The 18,126-nt window shown below is 38.7% G+C and overlaps 2 protein-coding genes across 2 annotated transcripts; both read left to right on the plus strand.

The window, feature by feature from the left end:
* Positions 1 to 4,087: 4,087 nt before the first annotated feature.
* Positions 4,088 to 8,917, plus strand: LOC135676556 (E3 ubiquitin-protein ligase MIEL1-like). The gene is made up of 12 exons (XM_065187875.1): positions 4,088 to 4,256; positions 4,341 to 4,428; positions 4,519 to 4,557; positions 4,665 to 4,697; positions 4,787 to 4,864; positions 4,958 to 5,001; positions 5,085 to 5,125; positions 6,586 to 6,668; positions 6,740 to 6,831; positions 6,928 to 7,000; positions 8,096 to 8,134; positions 8,429 to 8,917. Exons 1-12 carry the CDS (start codon positions 4,204 to 4,206, stop codon positions 8,558 to 8,560), a joined length of 795 nt encoding a protein of 264 aa, XP_065043947.1. The 5' UTR covers positions 4,088 to 4,203; the 3' UTR covers positions 8,561 to 8,917.
* Positions 8,918 to 9,187: 270 nt separating this feature from the next.
* LOC135676555 (uncharacterized) lies at positions 9,188 to 17,631 on the plus strand. The gene is made up of 7 exons (XM_065187874.1): positions 9,188 to 9,375; positions 9,469 to 9,638; positions 11,677 to 11,753; positions 16,493 to 16,558; positions 16,732 to 16,806; positions 16,879 to 16,953; positions 17,064 to 17,631. The coding sequence occupies exons 1-7, from the start codon at positions 9,224 to 9,226 to the stop codon at positions 17,484 to 17,486; spliced, it is 1,038 nt and encodes a 345-aa protein (XP_065043946.1). The 5' UTR covers positions 9,188 to 9,223; the 3' UTR covers positions 17,487 to 17,631.
* The last annotated feature ends 495 nt before the right edge of the window (positions 17,632 to 18,126 follow it).

Raw genomic sequence — 18,126 nt, forward strand, 5'->3', positions numbered from 1 at the left:
ATTTTGTGGTATGCTTTGATACTATTAATCAAGCTTTATGACTATAAAATTTTATCTCAAGATGTGATAGACTTAATTATCAAGTCGCTAGAGATATCTTGCAACATACTATAATTGCTTTCTTCTTTAAGAATGATAAGTACTATAATAGTCCTAAGTATATTACTATAAAGTACCTAATGGTCAAAGAATAAGTCCAAAAACAACTAATGCCAATTAAGAACCTAGGTTCTATTATATTAATGATTGATCCATTCTTATAGCCTAAAGTATTTGAAAGAACATAGTCTTATGATTGAGTCTGTGAGTAAACCATAAAAAATATGATAATACATATATGAATGGACATTATAATTGATATATTTTTATGTAATTAAAATTATTTAATTCTACTATCCTGACCATATTTATATACGTACATATTATAGTTAATTATAAATAATAAAATTATCTTGATAAAATAAATTATAGATATTATTTTAGATTGTATTAAGAAAGACCAACAATATTGTAATAAATAGAAGGAAGCATGGTATTGATGATATATAATTGCTGTAACTTATATTGCTAGTCAAACTTAATATAGTGTTATTATATTTATTAACTTATTTTTTAAATTCATGTGTGTGTAAATGCTTTTTAAAATTTTAGAATTCAATTAAGTAAAATTATTTTTAAATAAATTTTATTTTATTTATTTTGATTTTGAATCCTTTTATATCTTATCAATTAATATACTAAGTGAAAGAATATTAGATTTTATAACTATAATTAATTGGTTAAGATATACTAAGATTCTAAGTAGATTCTGATTAAAGTTATCGATTAATAAAAAGAAAATCTACTTATGTAAGGATATCTTAAGAGATGACTTTGATCGGAGAGACTCTCCTAACTATTATTCTAAATCCTCTATTTTTTTCTTTTAAAAAAATAAGACCTAGGGGCAAAACATCAGAAATTGAGATTATAAATTTATTTTCAATCTCTATTAATCATTATTCAATCACTGGTCTTATGAATGATAGGAAGAGAGAAGAATGTAATTCTTTATAGATCGGTATTGCTATAGCTTTTAGATTGCATGATGATACATTTACAAATAAGATAAAGACTTTCTAAATAACATTAAAAGGTATATAATAATGATCTTGATATATTATTATTTGCTTTTGATTTTGGTATTAATTTTTTTTATATAATAGTAGCATAATGATAGTTTTTATGCTAACACTCATACGACAAAATGAGCATATAATGAACCAACCGTAAGCACTACCAAAAATCCTATTTTATCTTATGCTATTCAAGGGTTCAGGATGATTGTATAGCTGATGGGCAAACTGCAAAAAATATATAGTCTTTGAGAAATTTTCATAGAACACTCACATTTCAAAAAATTTTGGTAGAGCACCCCTTCTTTAATAAAAAGATGATTTTGCCTTTACCTCCATCCTTAGCCCTGCCTTTGCCTTTGTGCATGAGCCCCCCTCCGCTCGCCACCCTCATTTGTTATGGTCGCATTCGTCTCTACCCCACTACTCCTATGCCTTGTCGATCATCACCTTTGTCTCGCATCACTACCCTCACCTCATTAGGGCTTTCTTTCTCTTATTATCATATTAGCAATAGTGAAAGAGGATGAAAGAGGATTGTTAGAAATCATTAGCGACAAAGCTAAAGACATATGGAAGATCGAGTGAGGAAAGTGAAGGGGTGAAAGCAACACAAGCTACGTGGTAGCCTTCCGTTTAGTCGGGGTTAGGATGGGTGGTAGGGAGGAGGGGGGAGGCAAAAGAGAAGGGCGAGCAATGAGGGAGGAGGAGAAGGAGGAGAAGGAGAAAGGGAGGAGGCGAGAAGACAGATTGGTGATGGGGGTGGGAACAATGGATAGAGGCAAGGCACAAACGATGCTAAGGATTGAGGTGATAATTAGTGTGGCAAAGATAGGGGCAAAATCATTTTTTAGGAAAGAAATAATAATTTATAAAAAATTATGAAAATAAGGGCACAAGAATTTCTCAGAATTAAAATTTTTTCCAAGAATATATATATATATATATATATATATATATATATATATATATATATATATATATATATATATATATATATAACGAAGAAACTACTAGTATCGTGTCTTACTATATAACACCCCTATATTTGATTTTTTACTAAGGGCACTTCTTTTTTGGATTTTGATTAACACACGCTTAATGAAATCATAAAAAGATAATGATTATCCTGACTTAGTTTCTTAGAATTGAACTAGTTTTTTTTGGATAAATCAGATCAGATCATTTCAATTAAACCTTGGCTATCTAGTTTGGTTCAATTAAGTTCTAAATTATCTCTTGATTTCTCTTAAATTATCCCTCAACTCTACTTTGCCTCCTCCCACTCCATATCTGCCTACTCCTTCTCCTCTCACTCCACCTCCACCACTACCTCCTCCTCCTCTCCCTTGTCTTCGTCCTCCCTCCGCTCCAACTCCTTTTTCGCCTCTCTCTCTCTCCCCCTTGCCTCCACGTCCATCACCTCCTTCCTCTACCCCTTCTCTTCTCTCTCCTCTTTTTTTTTTTTTTAACCGTTTCACCTCCTCTTCTCCCTCCTTTTCTTTTGTTGTCTTTTACTTTTTTTTATTTTATTGTTCCTCTCTCTCTCCTTCTCTTCCTCGTCCTCACAGTTTATGTTGAAAAGTTATTACACTTAGTTGCGCTCGGATTACACTTAAGTTATGTTAATTCATAAAATATATTAATTTATATAAAATTATCCTAAATTGATCATAAAACTAAAAAACTCATGTGATCCTAAAAAATATATTAATTTTTATATAAATTATCTTAATTATCTTAAAAAAGCTATTATATTCTAAGTTATACTCGAGCTTATATTTATTTATAAAAAATAAAAAAATATTTATTTTATATAAAATTATCCTAAATTCATTTTAAAACTAATCACAAAATCTATAAAAGGTCGTTATATTCCAAATGACACTCATTCAAAGAATATATTAAAAATATATTGATTTTTATATAAAATTATCCTAAATTTATCATAAAACTAATTATAAAATCTATATATTTTATTTTCTATGTTGACTTACTTATACTCAAAATTGAACTAAGTTAAATTCGATCACCTAACTTAATTTAAAATTAATAATTTTTATTTTTAGATGATTTTAGGATAATTAATATCAAAACTTTAAAATTTTTGCCAAAATATAATTCTAACACAAATTATATTATTTTTTATTTGATGATACATTTAGAATACATTTATATATAAATTAATATATTTTAATAAATTCTATGAATGAGTATAACCTGAAGGAAGGGGGGAGGGAAAGAGCAATGGAAGATATAATTGAAAGAGAATGAGAAGGAGGAGGAGGAAGCCAGGGGAGGAATAAACCAATTGGAAGAAGGAGACGGTGAAGTGAGAAGTGAGAAGAGGGAAAAAAAAAAAGAAAAGGAGATTGAGAGAGAGGGATAAAAAAAGGGGGATGGGAGGAGAATAAAGCCGAGAGAGAGAGAGAGAGAGAGAGAGAGAGAGGGAGAGAAAAGGGGAAAAGGGAGGAGGTTATGGAGGTGGGGTGGGAAGGAAGATACGGATTGGGGTTAATCCGAATCGGTTTATTCATGTAGATTGATTCATTAATCTAAACGGGCATAAACAGGTTTAAAAAAAATAAAAATAAAAATAAAAATAAAAATGATATTTATAAAAAAACGACATAGGGGGAAAATGAACAATGCAGGCGCGTCGTCGTCTTAAAACACGCCAAGTAGGACCGATATTTGGTAAATGCCTATTTCTTTAAAAAAATTATCCTATTGGTGAGGAGGACGGCAACACTCCCTTTCGACCTTACAAAACTCCCTCTCTCCCTTTATTTCCTTTTTATTTTCCTTATTATTTGTCGTACTCATTTGCTTCCTTCCCCAAAGCTACCCGACATGGCATTGGTTCGAATGTGTGGCGCGTCACCTTGGAATCAATTAAAAAGGCGGGAGTCTGGGACGGGTAGCTTCATTAGTTTTCATGGATGTTATATGCACTTCTGTAAATAATTCCCAATCAAACGACAGTTTGATTGAATCATCTCCTCCTCGACCTCCGCCTCCTTCGCCGGCGCGGTTTGCTCTCTCGCTCGATCGAACCTTCCCCTTCTTCGTGGTGTTCCTCGCAGCGATGGAGGCCGCCGCCAATGACTCCCGCCTCGGATTCGGCAAGATGGAATTCGGGTATCATTCTTTTCCTTGGTTAATTTCTTGTTTTCCGCTCTTCGGATTTAGGTTTGTTTGGGTAAAAGATCTGATGACTCGCAGGTGTAAGCACTATAGGAGGAGGTGCAAGATCCGAGCTCCCTGCTGCAACGAGATCTTCTATTGCCGCCACTGCCACAACGAATCCACCGTAACACAATCTCTTTCCTTCTTTCTCGATGTCATTTCTTGACCCTTATCATCGTTACATGGTTTGTTTGTCGTTGATTGGTGAGTGCAGAGCGATCGGCATGAGCTTTGTCGCCAGGATGTCCAGAAAGTATGTTCCTTCTTTCATATCGATCTGTCCGATATTCGATGTGTTCTCATTGATAAAGAGATGAATGGGGGTTGGACTGATGAGTTGGGATTTGGTTTGATTTGCAGGTTATTTGTTTGATCTGCAACACCGAACAACCGGTGTGATATTCGATTTGAGATTTCCTTTTCTCGAGCTTAATTTTGGTTTATCCTTGATAGCGTAGGCTTGATGATCTTTTATTGGTTAGGTTGCACAAGTGTGCTCAAACTGTGGAGTTAGTATGGGGGACTATTTCTGCAATGTGTGCAAATTCTACGATGATGATGTGAGGATTATAATTTTCTTTTTTGTGTTTACAGCAAGTGCAAAGGAAGTTGGTACTTAACAAGTTTGTTTTTATTTCGCTCTGTGATTACAGTTGGAGAAAGGGCAGTACCATTGCAATGACTGTGGCATCTGCAGGTAATTAGAAGGCTTGATCATACTTTCTTATGTTCTTTTCAAGGTTTGCAGGGTAGTAGACTGACCAACTTGTGCTCAATCAGAGTCGGTGGTAGCGAGAATTTCTTTCACTGCAAGAAATGTGGTATGTTAACACACATACTACATCTCCATGGAGCTTAGTGTTCATATATGTTTACTTCTGGGATTTTCTTTGTTAAAAAAAGAAATTGCATTAATCAAGGAACGATTAATCATCAGCTCCATTGTGATTGGAGCCCAAAAAAATCTGCTTTAGTACAGTTAACTATTATCGTACCAAGACAAAAGAATTTGCCTTGCTTTTCTTGGGATGCATGCATATTTTGCTACTCCATTTTCTTCTCTAGATACATGAGATATTTCAATTTTGTTCATATTAGACAAAAAAATACAGTGAAATATATACAATGTGCTGAGTCTACATGGTACACAATCCTTGCTCAGGAGAAGCTACACTACTAACCTGGACACACACACACATTCCTGACATGCATCTCCTCTGGATTGTGACCCTTCTGCAGCTCTCGACCAACTGCATTGTTATATATGTTTACCTAGAACTTACAACAATTATGCTTGGACCAAAAAGATCTCTTATGGTTGGTTACATGTTTCATGCTTACTCTTTTGTTACCTGACTGAAAGTTTGTTCCTGGATATGAGCACCAATTAATGGGTAAATGAAGAAACACAGATTTTTTTTTTGTCATTTTGGAAAATTTATTATTAGGGAAAACATTTGTGATCGGTGCGGTAACCTTTCATCAATTTAAACAGATTCTGAAACTTGCTTATACCGTTTGCTTCAAGAAATGAGAACTTTTAAAAAGTGAGCCCTTCTAAAGGTTATGACATGGTAAGAATCTCTTGAAGTATCTCCATGCTCCACATTAAGGGGCATTTGTTCCATTCTAAATTGTGAATGGCGAAACAGAGCTAGGGCCTTCGGTCAGCTATACACTTAACTAGTCAAAACAGTCCAATACAAGCCAGTTTTATCTAGATTACAGGACTGGCCTTCTGAATCCAGATAAGGAAGTTGACTGATGGTTTTCAACTTGGCAAGATAAAAAGATGCATGTGATATTGTTTGTCCTATACCATGTCCTGCCTTGTGTCAGAATCATGAGTTGTACCATTCTTGTACAGTGCTGTGACAAGACACCTTATGTTGTAGATCCTTTAATTCCAGGTATCATCTGAAAATTTATTGTGTATCTTTTCTTTTTTAGAATTGAGGTGGGTATTATACTATCACTTGAAAATTTTCATTTGACGTGACCAGACTGCTTAACTGCTAAGAATTGAATTAATAACTAGCTATAATTATGAGGAATGTTGGATACTTCAGTGAATGAGTATCATCTAGTATGCCTTAACTTGGATATCGCTAAATAACTTTTAAAATGCTATCTCACAAATGTGACTTTATCTTTGTAGTGCTGTGATCATTAATGATCATGATTTGCATGTTTGTGAATGTGACTCACAATGCTGTGAAATGAAATTTGTCACCTGGAAACCATTTATGGTGTGTCCTACTGATACTGTCAAGTAACACAGGATCCTGCTACTCTACTGAATTGCGTGATAAGCATTTTTGTGTGGAGAACTCAATGAGGCATAATTGCCCCATCTGCTATGAGGTTTGTGCTCACTGAGTCATAACTTGTGAAAATAAATTGAAAATATCTTGACAGTTAAAGCTGTTTTGCAGTATCTTTTTGATTCGTTGAAAGAGACAAGCGTTCTAAAATGTGGGCACACCATCCATTTTGAATGCTTTGACGAGATGCTGAAACATGCCCAGTATATCCTCACCTCCTCAAATGTGTCTTTTGCTATAGCAAATCAATTCTGTTTGTTTTAAATAATACAGAGTTCTGTTTGTTTCTGTGATTTCAGAAGATACTCATGTCCTGTATGCTCGAAATCGGTATGTGACATGTCCAAATACTGGAGGAAATTAGATGAAGAGGTACTATAGTGACCTTAAAAGTTGCATTTTCATTTAAAGACTGTATTTGCTCCTAATCTCCATATGCAGTCTCTCTTCTGAAATTTTGCGTTATATGGCTTTTATGGCAAGATAACTTGTTAGGATATCTGTAGTCACAAAGTTTGTGATGATTCAAGCCATAGTGGGATTTGTGATGAAAAGAAATTGACTGAATGGATCAGGAAAAAGGGGAATTCTTGATATTTCAATTTCTGTTTCTGATAGCCCTGAGAGATGCATGATAAAAACTATGACGTTAAAGTTGAGTAAATTAAAAAGCTGATGGTTTTGTTTGGTCAAATTGTTGGTGCCATAAATAGTGATGTCATTGAACTACCATGTATGCAGGATACACTGTTCACTCTGGTACCTAAGTTACATCAAGTAAACCCTAGTTTTGTGCATTTCTTCATGTTCTTGTTTATTCCAATATTGGGATTCTTTGATTGTTTTAATGGCTTAATGATGCGAAGATTTAGTGTTTAGTAGTGGATTCCATCAGGAATCTGAGCATATGATATTATATAATAATAATAATAATAATAATAATAATAATAATAATAATAATTCCTTTGAGAAACGGCCTCCTCTCTTTGCATCAAAAGCTTTAGATACATCTACTGAATTGGCTTTGCGTTGTGTCACTTGACTTCCCTTGATTACAAGCAACTACACTGTTTAGCAGGACAATTGGGCAGGTTTTGGAATATAAATGAATGCAGTGTGACTGTTATATCCAAATGAAGCACAACCATGGTTAAGTCTTAGCTGATAGCTCAGATTGGGATTTGCTTGGGCATCTTCGAGTCACAGAAACATGTTTGATCGTACTGGTAGTGCAAAAAAAGTTTAGTATGCTTTCTCTTGATAGCATTGAAGTTTTAGTCTGAATTTCACCTATGTTCCTTGCAGTCATAACTTATCCTATTAAAGAAAAGAGGCAACACAACTGAAAACATTGACACTGCAATAATATTGGAACATAAATTATAACTTTGTTATTGATTACTGCCCCATGATTTGTTTTTGAGTTTCTTTGGATAGAAGGTAACAACCCAGCTTTTACTTTCGCAGATAGCAGCAACGATCATGCCTGAGGATTATCGTTACAAGGTCTGTACTATCTTAGATCCTATATCACTAAGGTTACTGTTTATCATGGTTAACGTTAAAATACGATAAATTTACTTGGCCCCTTTAGAACTTTCCTAAAGTAAACCTGCAACAAACCATTCATGATTTCTGTTGAATGGTCTTTTATTTTTACTGAATCACTAAATATAGCAATACCTGTAGCAGATAATGTCTCAATTCTCCATACAGTAGTGATTAAGATTTGAAAACTTCCCAATTCATGTAGTACAGATAGACAGTCTCCTGCTAAGCTTGTTTGTGGTGTTTATGCAGGTCTGGATTCTCTGTAATGACTGTAACAATGTTTCGGAAGTCTTCTTTCACATTGTTGGTCACAAGTGCAGTCACTGCCTATCCTACAACACCAGGACAATTGCTAACCCTCCAACTGTGTCAGCTCAATAGCGTTTCTTTTTTATCTTATCATCAGTTTGAAAACTTGATCTGCATGCTTTTCAAAGCATTTATCGGTTAGCCGTGACATCCAAATTATAATCCATTGGAAGGGCCATTTACCCGGACACCAAACTACTCAATTGTACTAGTAACTGTTTTATTCTTTTCTTTCTTCCATCTTCACTTGGCCTTATACAAGCTTATGCTGACTCGCATTCCTTCTTGACTGGCGAAGTATTGCTATTCTCTCCCCCTCGATGCAGTCTCCATGGATATGGATGTATTTGTCTGTGAGACGAATAATGTGGTCTTCATGGATATTATATAACATTATATTCTTGAGCAGTAAAGCAAATATTGCAAACACGTTCCGTTTGGATTTAATGTAATAATCAACAATTCCTTCTGTTTCCCTTATTCTGAGTTGAAGCAGCTGTAACCTTGGATATCTGTCAATAGAGTATGTAGCAAAAGTGATAACAAGGACAGTGAAAACATGTTTTAGGTCCTCTTATCAGATGTATAGGTTTCGGATGACCAAGGGAGGTAGCGGGCGGCTCATTATTTGAATCGGATCCTGTCTATGATAAATTGTAGGATCCGGATCCGAAATTATACCGCCTCTCTCCATAATACCAGCCTGACCGTCCCCGACGCCCAGAGTGGCGAGCGATGGATCGGGACTGGGGATCTAAGCCGGGTAGCGGTGGCGCCGCCTCCGCCCAGAATGAGGCGATCGACCGCCGGGAGCGCCTCCGGCGTCTTGCCCTCGAGACCATCGACCTCGCCAAGGATCCCTACTTCATGCGCAACCATCTCGGAAGGCAACAACCCTGAACCCTAGAAATCTTTGGTAGAGCTTTTCCTTCTCTTTTACCCCTTTCTGTGAAGTGATGATCGGATTGGTTTTCTTGCAGCTATGAGTGCAAGCTGTGCCTGACGCTCCACAACAATGAAGGGAATTACTTGGCACACACCCAGGGGAAGCGCCACCAGACCAACCTCGCTAAGAGAGCCGCCCGCGAGGCCAAGGACGCGCCCGCCCAGCCTCAGCCCCACAAACGCAAGGTCGCCCTCCGCAAATCCGGTAATTGCATCCGCTTTCTTTTACGACTTGCTATGCTCCAGTTACTCTTAACCTATGATCTCTGTCTCTGTGTCGTGGAAGCTCAATAATCAAGTCTTGAGACCTAAAATGCTATGATGTTGTATTGTTGATTCTTGTGCACTTAGTAAGATGGAGCCACTCGGGCGATTGTGCTTTAGTTATTCTTTTATTGTGGAAACTCAATAATCGTGTTTTTGTTACTGGAAAATCATAGTCGTTAGCTTGCTTCTTTTGGTCAATTGGTAGGAGATACTTTAAATGTAGTGTACATGAGTTGTGCATCTAAATGCAAATAACTTGATCTTTCAAAGAAAAAAAGTAGTAAAGCATGTTTTGAGTTGTTTCACTTTTAATTTTCCCATGTTTGATAAAATTCCTTGTTGAATAAAAATTGGAAAACGGATGATTGGGGGCAGTTCTACATGTCTTTTTCTTCAATATTTAAATCACATTTTAATGTGTCACCAAGCAAGTAACTTACTCGTTTACTTTAAAACTGTGCTTTTCGTAATTCTTTGTCATAAGGAGGCTTATCAAGAAACTCTATTGCTTCACAAGTTCCACATGAAGGAGAGTCCTTAGTTGGAGGTGGATATGCAATGAAAGATCTACCGTAGCATCTTATCTTGGAGTTAAGCAAGTTCTGATTTAATCTTGAAGGGGAAAGCTTTTGATCTGAGGGCTGGGTGTTTTTGGTTGGCTTATATTCTTATCAGGTCATTTCGATTTCTTTTTGTTGATTTTATTGATAAATTAGACAGGTTGGAAGTGCTTTATCATACCTCGTTCAACTTCCAGAAGTAGTATTTCTTTATTGGGAAGAACTGAAATCTTGCATTGAAGTCTGCTGAGAAGGATCAAGTTGCATACATGTGGATTTTGTTCATTCTTTTCTTATCCTATTTGTTACATGCATTATAAAGCCTTTTACAATAGAGGTTTTAAATGTGAAGTTGATGACACTAGAGGACACTGCCAACACATGCTACTAATGTCGGAAAGGATTGAGTATGACATGGTTATCTAGAATAAAACACTGGACATCACAACTTACGGGGAATGAGGAAAGATAAGGAAAGGATGAACGAAAAGGAGGGTGGACCCCAGGGCATCAAGAGAGCTTCAAGTCTTGATAATCTATTTTGTAGGTGTTTTTGGCTAATGTTAGGATTTGTTAGCTGATTATAGCTGAGAGGAGCTAATCTCACTTTGATAAGATGATGCATTGTCGATCATGCTTTGTTGTCAGTGTCAAGCTTAGATAGGATGGATTAAATGTCTTGCTACTTGTTAGACTTCTGTGCTCCAGATTGATGTCTGAGATCTGCAGATGCACAGTTTAAGAGGAAAAAATGATAAACATGTCCACCATGATCCATCTTTTGCTCTTACTTTGTAGGCTCTTATCATGATGTTAACAATGAATTGTATCCTTTTATCAAAATGAGATGTTTCCTTTGAGTTGTTGTTTGCTATCCTTTTGCCATTAGGTGTGCTGTATCTTTACAATAATGAAAATTGTATGCACTATTTGTTCTTAAGTATTATGCATGGTTAGGGAGCTCACCACCAACAGATGTGTCACCCATTTGTGATGTCCAAACACATCAGGTTGCTTATAGTGTTAGTAGACATCCCTTCAAGTGCTTCATACATCACAATTCACTTTAGTAAACAGGCTTTTGCAATTCTAGAGTTTGAGTGGAGTACCTGAATATAAACATGAATTGAACTTGAAACAATGTTAAGTAGGAGGCAACAAACACACTTCATTTTCATTTTAACACTGTGGTCACATGTTAGTTATATGTATTTTCGAGTTGGTACTAAGGATTGGGTCTATTTATGTTCAGTTGCATCAGTTATTGCTATGAACATGAATCTAACACATGTACATATATTCTTTAACAGTTTAACTTCCTATGTCAATGTCCTTGCTGGTACTTGGTTGTACATATATGCTTTGACTTCGTTAATTTTATTGCTGATGCTTGGTTGTGATGTGCTATATATGCAGTTAAGATTGGAAGGCCCGGATACAGGGTAACAAAGCAATTTGATCCAGAGACAAAGCAGCGATCTCTACTGTTTCAGGTTCTCATACACTATTCTATTATTTAGATGCAAATACTCGTTGAATAATGGATTCAAACTGTCAAACTGTTCTTTGGTTTTGGATTGACTTGAATGTTTAAATACCTTGTTAAGGCCATAATCTCGATTCAGGTTGAAAATTTCTAGTCAAGTTGTGCATTTTGTCACCATATGCACAAAGTGTATCAATGACTATATAAGATAATTACAGGAGGAGTTCTCCATGATGTTTGGACCTCTCCCATTTATTCCTTGGAATTATAGGTATTTTTATGTTTAAGACATGCTGCAAAATCTGGTGCTGCTCAGAGACATGATGCAATTCATACTCACATGTTATTCTGGAGTATAATCATGTGACTTTCTGTTTATTATATGAAAAGAATAAAAAATTTCAGTTGTTTAATGAGCTTCTCCCTTATATGGTATTTTGTTTTGTCTATTATCTTAGTTTTGTCCTTGAAAATTATTTCATTACTTAATGGTAGTAGGCAAGATTGCAATTTTGTGGCATGGGAGCATATGTTGATACCATTCTAAAGTATATCACCCTTGTGCTGGCTGATCGGATTTAAGTGTAAGCTTGGCCATATTGTCATGAACGTCGTGCACCCGCAACAACTTCGTTCAACGAACCGTTCGTCATTTTTGCATGCTTGTACAAAGACATGGCAGCATGTTTTGCCTTGTTTTTGTGTGTTTTTGCTTGGAAAATGTAAGCAATGACAGTTCGCAGCGTTGCAGTGCGATCGCTTGCCGTGCCGGGCCGAACTGCCCCAAAATGGCTTCGTTTTTGCGTGCCATGGCTTGTTTTTTGCACGCCGTAGCTGTACGCGAAATGTCAGCCATCTCAGCACCCTGAAACCCCTCCCCAGGTGGCACAGGTCTGGATGGGGCTTCGGTATATTGTCGGGCGTTGAACAATCTTTACAAGTTCGCACGTTAACTTGACGGGAACTTGCCTTCGCGTCCGGCACCCGGTGAGCAGTTGTTTATGGACTTGCAACTGTTCGTTCTACCTTTTAAAGTCATTGTTTTCTTCTTCATTTCTTTTCTCTCTTTTACTCAAGGTGCTTGTTGAATTGCTTGTAAAGCTTCCCTTTTCGCGAGATATCGGGACTTGTTCGTTGCTCGTTTTCAATCTAATCAACTTTCTGTATTATAGGTCCTTCGGGACCTGTACGAGGTTGTAACTAGGTTGAACCTTTGCGGACGCATATGTCGCAAGGGCGTCTCTTGACTTAGGCAATCCCAGCTAAGTTCGAGGAGTTGGCGCAAGGGTGCTTTATGACTTAGGCAACTTCAGCTAAGTTCGTGACTTTGCCACGAGGGTGCTTTACGACTTAGGCAATTCCAGCTAAGTCCGTGACATTGTGGTATCAGAGTGGGCAACTAATTTGAGCAAGCAGCGAAGAAACTTCGTAATCTTGCCATGGCCAAGCATCGTGGCTAATCGAGCAAGGCGGGGCAAGCCGGAACATTGCCCCAAGTAGTCGCAGGTGGGCTGCAAGTGCAAACTCGCTCTCATGTTGGTGGAGCCGTGCTGGAGGATCGTGGTAGCGAATATGATGAGCAAGAAGTTGGCTACTCTTCGCGAGCGGAGGAGGCACAATCTGGAGTGCCAATCGGGAAAAAAAGCTATAAGGAGAGACTCACAGCGGTGGAAACCTGCCTAGATGTTCTTGAAGCGAGCTTGGAGGAACTCTACCAAGGCCAACGAAGGTTTGTTGGGGTAGAAAGCTCACAAGAAGAAGCTGAATCCCGAATCGACAAGGTTGAGACCCTAGTTGATCGACTGACGGATGATACCAAAGACTCCGTGCAACATTTGCACAAAGTCGTGGCAGAACTCACTTCCAAAGTGACAGTGCTCACAAGGGCACTAAATGCGGGAGGGAGCAACACCCGTGTTGCGCTGCCACAAAACTTGAGGGCACCTGAGCCTAATTGCTATAGAGGTGCTAGGGACGCAAAAGAGCTTGAGAATTTCTTGTTTGACATGAAGCAGTACTTTCGAGCTACAAGGCTTGATTATGAAGATACCAAAGTTTCAATAGTAACCATGTATCTGAACGGGGATGCAAAACTTTGGTGGCGAACCCGTTGGGAAGAGATCCAACAAGGTCGGTGTTGAGTGGACACATGGGAGGACTTAAAGTGGGAGTTGAGAACTCAGTTCCTGCCCGAGAACACAAGTTCGTCGCAAGGAAGAAGTTGAGACAACTTCGCCAGAGTACTTCCATTCGAGACTACGAGAAGCAATTTTCTGCGCTGATGCTGGACATACAGGATATGTCTGAGAAGGATAAGCTATTTAGCTTCCTAGATGGCCTAAAAACGTGGGCTCAACAAGAATTACATCGAAGGAATGTCACCGATGTGATCGGGACAATTGCGACCGCAGAAAGGCTCACTGACTTTGTTTCCTCGGAGGACTCGGGGAAAAAGAAACAATCTTCAGGAAACTACCGTCCAAAATATTCTTGAGGGAAGGAGCCCGGGGGCGAACAAACGAAGAAGAGCTCCCATAAAGGGCCAAGTTCAAAAGGCAAGGCCTCAAAACCCGGCGGATGCTTCTTGGGCAGAGGGCTGTACATGGTGAGGGAGTGCCCATAGAAACAGGCACTCAATGCTTTAACAGCTTCAATCCACCCTCCCAAATCAGATAAGGGCAAGGTTGTCGCTCTTAGTTTGAGTAGTTCAGAATCCAGCCTCGTCGATGAGGAGTTGCAAAGACCTCGGATGGGAGCAATGCGTTTGTTAAATGCTTTACGGGGTCAAGTGGGGGAGAACACAAAGACAAAGTCACATAAAGCATGAAGTCAATTACCCCGTGAAGGTTAATTCTCCTATCACTTTGTAAAAGAATGACACCGAAATGCAGATATTGCGCGGGCTTACTTGGAGAAGGCGACCAAAAAGATGAAGAAGTGAGCAAACTTGGGAAGGCGATCGCAGGAGTTCAAAGTCGGCGATTTGGTGTTGGTAAAGCTTCAACCAGCATCACTTCAATTTTTCAGGAACAAAGTATACAAAGGATTGGTGCGCAAGTATGAAGGGCCCTTCTCAATTATCAGTAGGGTGGGCAACGTCTCCTATAAGTTGCAACTACTGGCGTGGCTCAAAATTCATAATATTTTTCATGCCAGCAACTTGAAAGCCTACCACTCATATCCGTAAGATGCTTCCTGAAGTGTTCCAACTCGGTTACCCCCCACCAAAGCCTCCTACGAAAAACGAGTTGAAATCATTTTAGCGGATCACAAGATAAAGCTCCCCAATGGAGCTGAGCAAACCGAGTACTTGGTGAAGTGGCGAAAGCTTCCCCGAACAAAAGCCATTTGAGAGCCCGAAGACACCCTACGACATGAAGTAGTCATCAATAATTACCAACAAGCGTCGACGAGGGCGTCGACAGTTTAAGCGGGGGAGAATGTCACGAACGGTCGTCGCACACCCGCAACAATTTCGTTCAACGACTGTTCGTCGCTTTTTCATGCTTGTACAGAGACATGGCAGTATGTTTTGTCTTGATTTTGTGTGTTTTTGCTTGGAAAATGTAAGCAACGACAGTTCGCAGCACTGCAGTGTGATCGCTCGCCTCGCCCGGCCGAATTGCCCCAAAATGGCTCCGTTTTCGCGTGCCACAACTTGTTTTCTACACGCCGCAACTGCACAGTAAACGTCAGCCATCTTAGCACCCTAGAACCCCCGGGTGGCATAGGGCTGGATGGGACTTCGGTATATTGTCGAACGTTGAACAATCTTCACAAGTTCGCATGTTAACTTGATGAGAACTTGCCTTCGCGCCCGGCACCCGATGAGCAGTTGTTTGTGGACTTGTAATTGTTCGTTCTACCTTCTAAAGTCCTTGTTTTCTCCTTCCTCTCTTTTCTCTCTTGCACTCAAGGTGCTTGCTGAATTGCTTGTAAAGCTTCCCCCTTCGTAAGACGTCCGAACTTGTCCGTTGCTCGTTTTCAATCTAATCAACTTTCTGTTTTACAGGTCCTTCGGGACCTATACGAGTTTGCAACTAGGCTGAACCTTTGCGGATGCATATGTCGCAAGGGTGCCTCATGACTTAAGCAATCCCAGCTAAGTCGGAGGAGTTGGCGCAAGGGTGCTTCATGACTTAGGCAACTTTAGCTAAGTTCGTGACTTTGCCGCGAGGGTGCCTCACGACTTAGGCAATTCCAACTAAGTCCGTGACAATATGTTGGCTCTGTCAGCACAACTTTGACATGACACATTGCCATCCATTTTTGACATGGTATGTTGTGACCAAGACAAACTGTGCTGATTGGCACAGAGTAGTTGTTATGGGGTGCACTATCTACATTGGACCTAGTCTGACTTGATTTCTATGATGACTGGTGATTCATAAAATGATAAAATCTTGAATTGGGTTCCAGTTCAGGTTTGAATACAGCTGGAATTTTAAATCATGATCTTGTATATCTTATCTATGTTAATGTTGTTTCCTTAATGCAAGTATCCTTGGGTCAAGGGTAAATAAAAAATTGTTTATAATTTTTAAGGCAAAGCATCTAAGTTAGAAACAATAATCAAAGCTTCTGTTTATACAATTTGCAAAGAATATGAAAAATGAAACGTTTGTATCTGCTCAAGGTAGTAGACAAGTTGTACAATTTTTGCATTGTTCTTTTGCTTATGATAATATTCAGTAGTTATGTTTTCTTCTCCTTTGGTTTTGACACTTTACGTCGAACTTTCTGCAGATAGAATATCCTGAAATTGAAGATAACACTAAGCCAAGGCACAGGTTTATGTCATCCTTTGAGCAGGCAAGTGCTGACATATGTTGTTAGATTTAGATCTATATTTTGCTTTGTATGGTTGTAAAGTATTTATGCTTTCCTTTTTCTTGCCCTTTTTTTTTATTGTCCTTCTCTCTTTGCATCTTGATTCAGTTCACTTTTTTTTGGCAAACATAATTTAGGCTCATTGATTTTGACAGAGGATCGAAGCATGTGATAAGCGATTCCAGTATCTTTTATTTGGAGCTGACCCATATGAAATCATTGCCTTCAAGGTGCATCCTGTAACTAGTTTCTGCTCATGATCTTTGTTCTTTTATCTTTAACTTATTTTTTCTCTTTGCCAGGTTCCCAGCACAGAAATCGATAAATCAACACCAAAGTTCTTTTCACACTGGGATCCAGATTTAAAAATGTTCACGGTTAGATTAACAGTCTGATTTCCTTTCAACTTAGTTCTTGTTTCTCTGCTTGCATTTGCTCTGATCCAATGATCATAAAGGAGTAATGTCCAACTGGACTCCATCAACAGCTGCAACTATATTTCAAGATCAAACCACCAGAAGCTAATAAACCACTGGCTGCACCGGCTCCTGCCTCCAATGGTTCTGCTACAGCTCCTGGTGTTCCTCCAAGGCCATTGCCACCTCCACCTCAAGCACCACCACCACCACCACCTCAAGCACCTCCACCTGCTGCTCCACCTCCGGTCATGAATCCTCCTAGGCCTCCACCACCTGCACCATCTATGGTGGGCTCACAACCTCCCCCTCCGCCACCAGTGGCAAATGGTCCTCCCCGGCCAGTACCACCACCACCTATGGGTGGCAGTGCGATGGCAAACTTCACACCAGGTGTTCAAGCTCCTCGACCACCAATGCAAGGTTTCCCTGGACAGCCAATGCAAGGCCAAGTTTCGCACCCTCCACTACCACCTCCTAACATGGGCCACTGATCTCTCTTCTTGGTTATCAGTGTAATTGCATGAATTCTACGGCAGTCTTCTCGGAAGCCTGTAATGGGTTTATCTGGACAGATGCTCAGTGGACTGGTGACTGTCATAATACTTGCTAGTAGTAGCATAAGTAGTGTTGTTTTCATTGTGTTTTACAAACCAAGAATTTCGGAACGGACCAGAGATGATTCTATAGGCTGTGGTAGGTGAACTTGCTGATTCCTCCGAACCACCTCGAAGTATGTAAGATTGGGGTGAGAATTTGATGTTCGACTCAAGTTTCTGTTAAATGGTTGAATTGGTTCGGTTTATGGCATAATATAAATCGTAAATCAAAGGGATAATTTTTAAAATCTAAAATATCAGCTAAATGATGGTTCCTAGATTCACTTTACCCAGTATTGAGTATTAAAATTTTTGTTTGATAAAGCTTTGATGATGTCAGCAAACCAGGTTTGATAGCCCATAAAATCCATTCTGTTAATGGTCCCCCCAGAAAAATTGCAACTCGATGTGACGACCAGAATGGATGGACTGCTCAAGTGTGGGACAGTTCCAATTTCATGTTTCAGAGATTCACATAGATTGAAGCTTAACTTTTTCTCTTGACTATTGATCGATAATCTTATCAGAGGGCCAT

Source organism: Musa acuminata, chromosome BXJ1-6 (genome assembly GCF_036884655.1).
Source record: "Musa acuminata AAA Group cultivar baxijiao chromosome BXJ1-6, Cavendish_Baxijiao_AAA, whole genome shotgun sequence".
Classification (NCBI taxonomy): domain Eukaryota; kingdom Viridiplantae; phylum Streptophyta; class Magnoliopsida; order Zingiberales; family Musaceae; genus Musa; species Musa acuminata.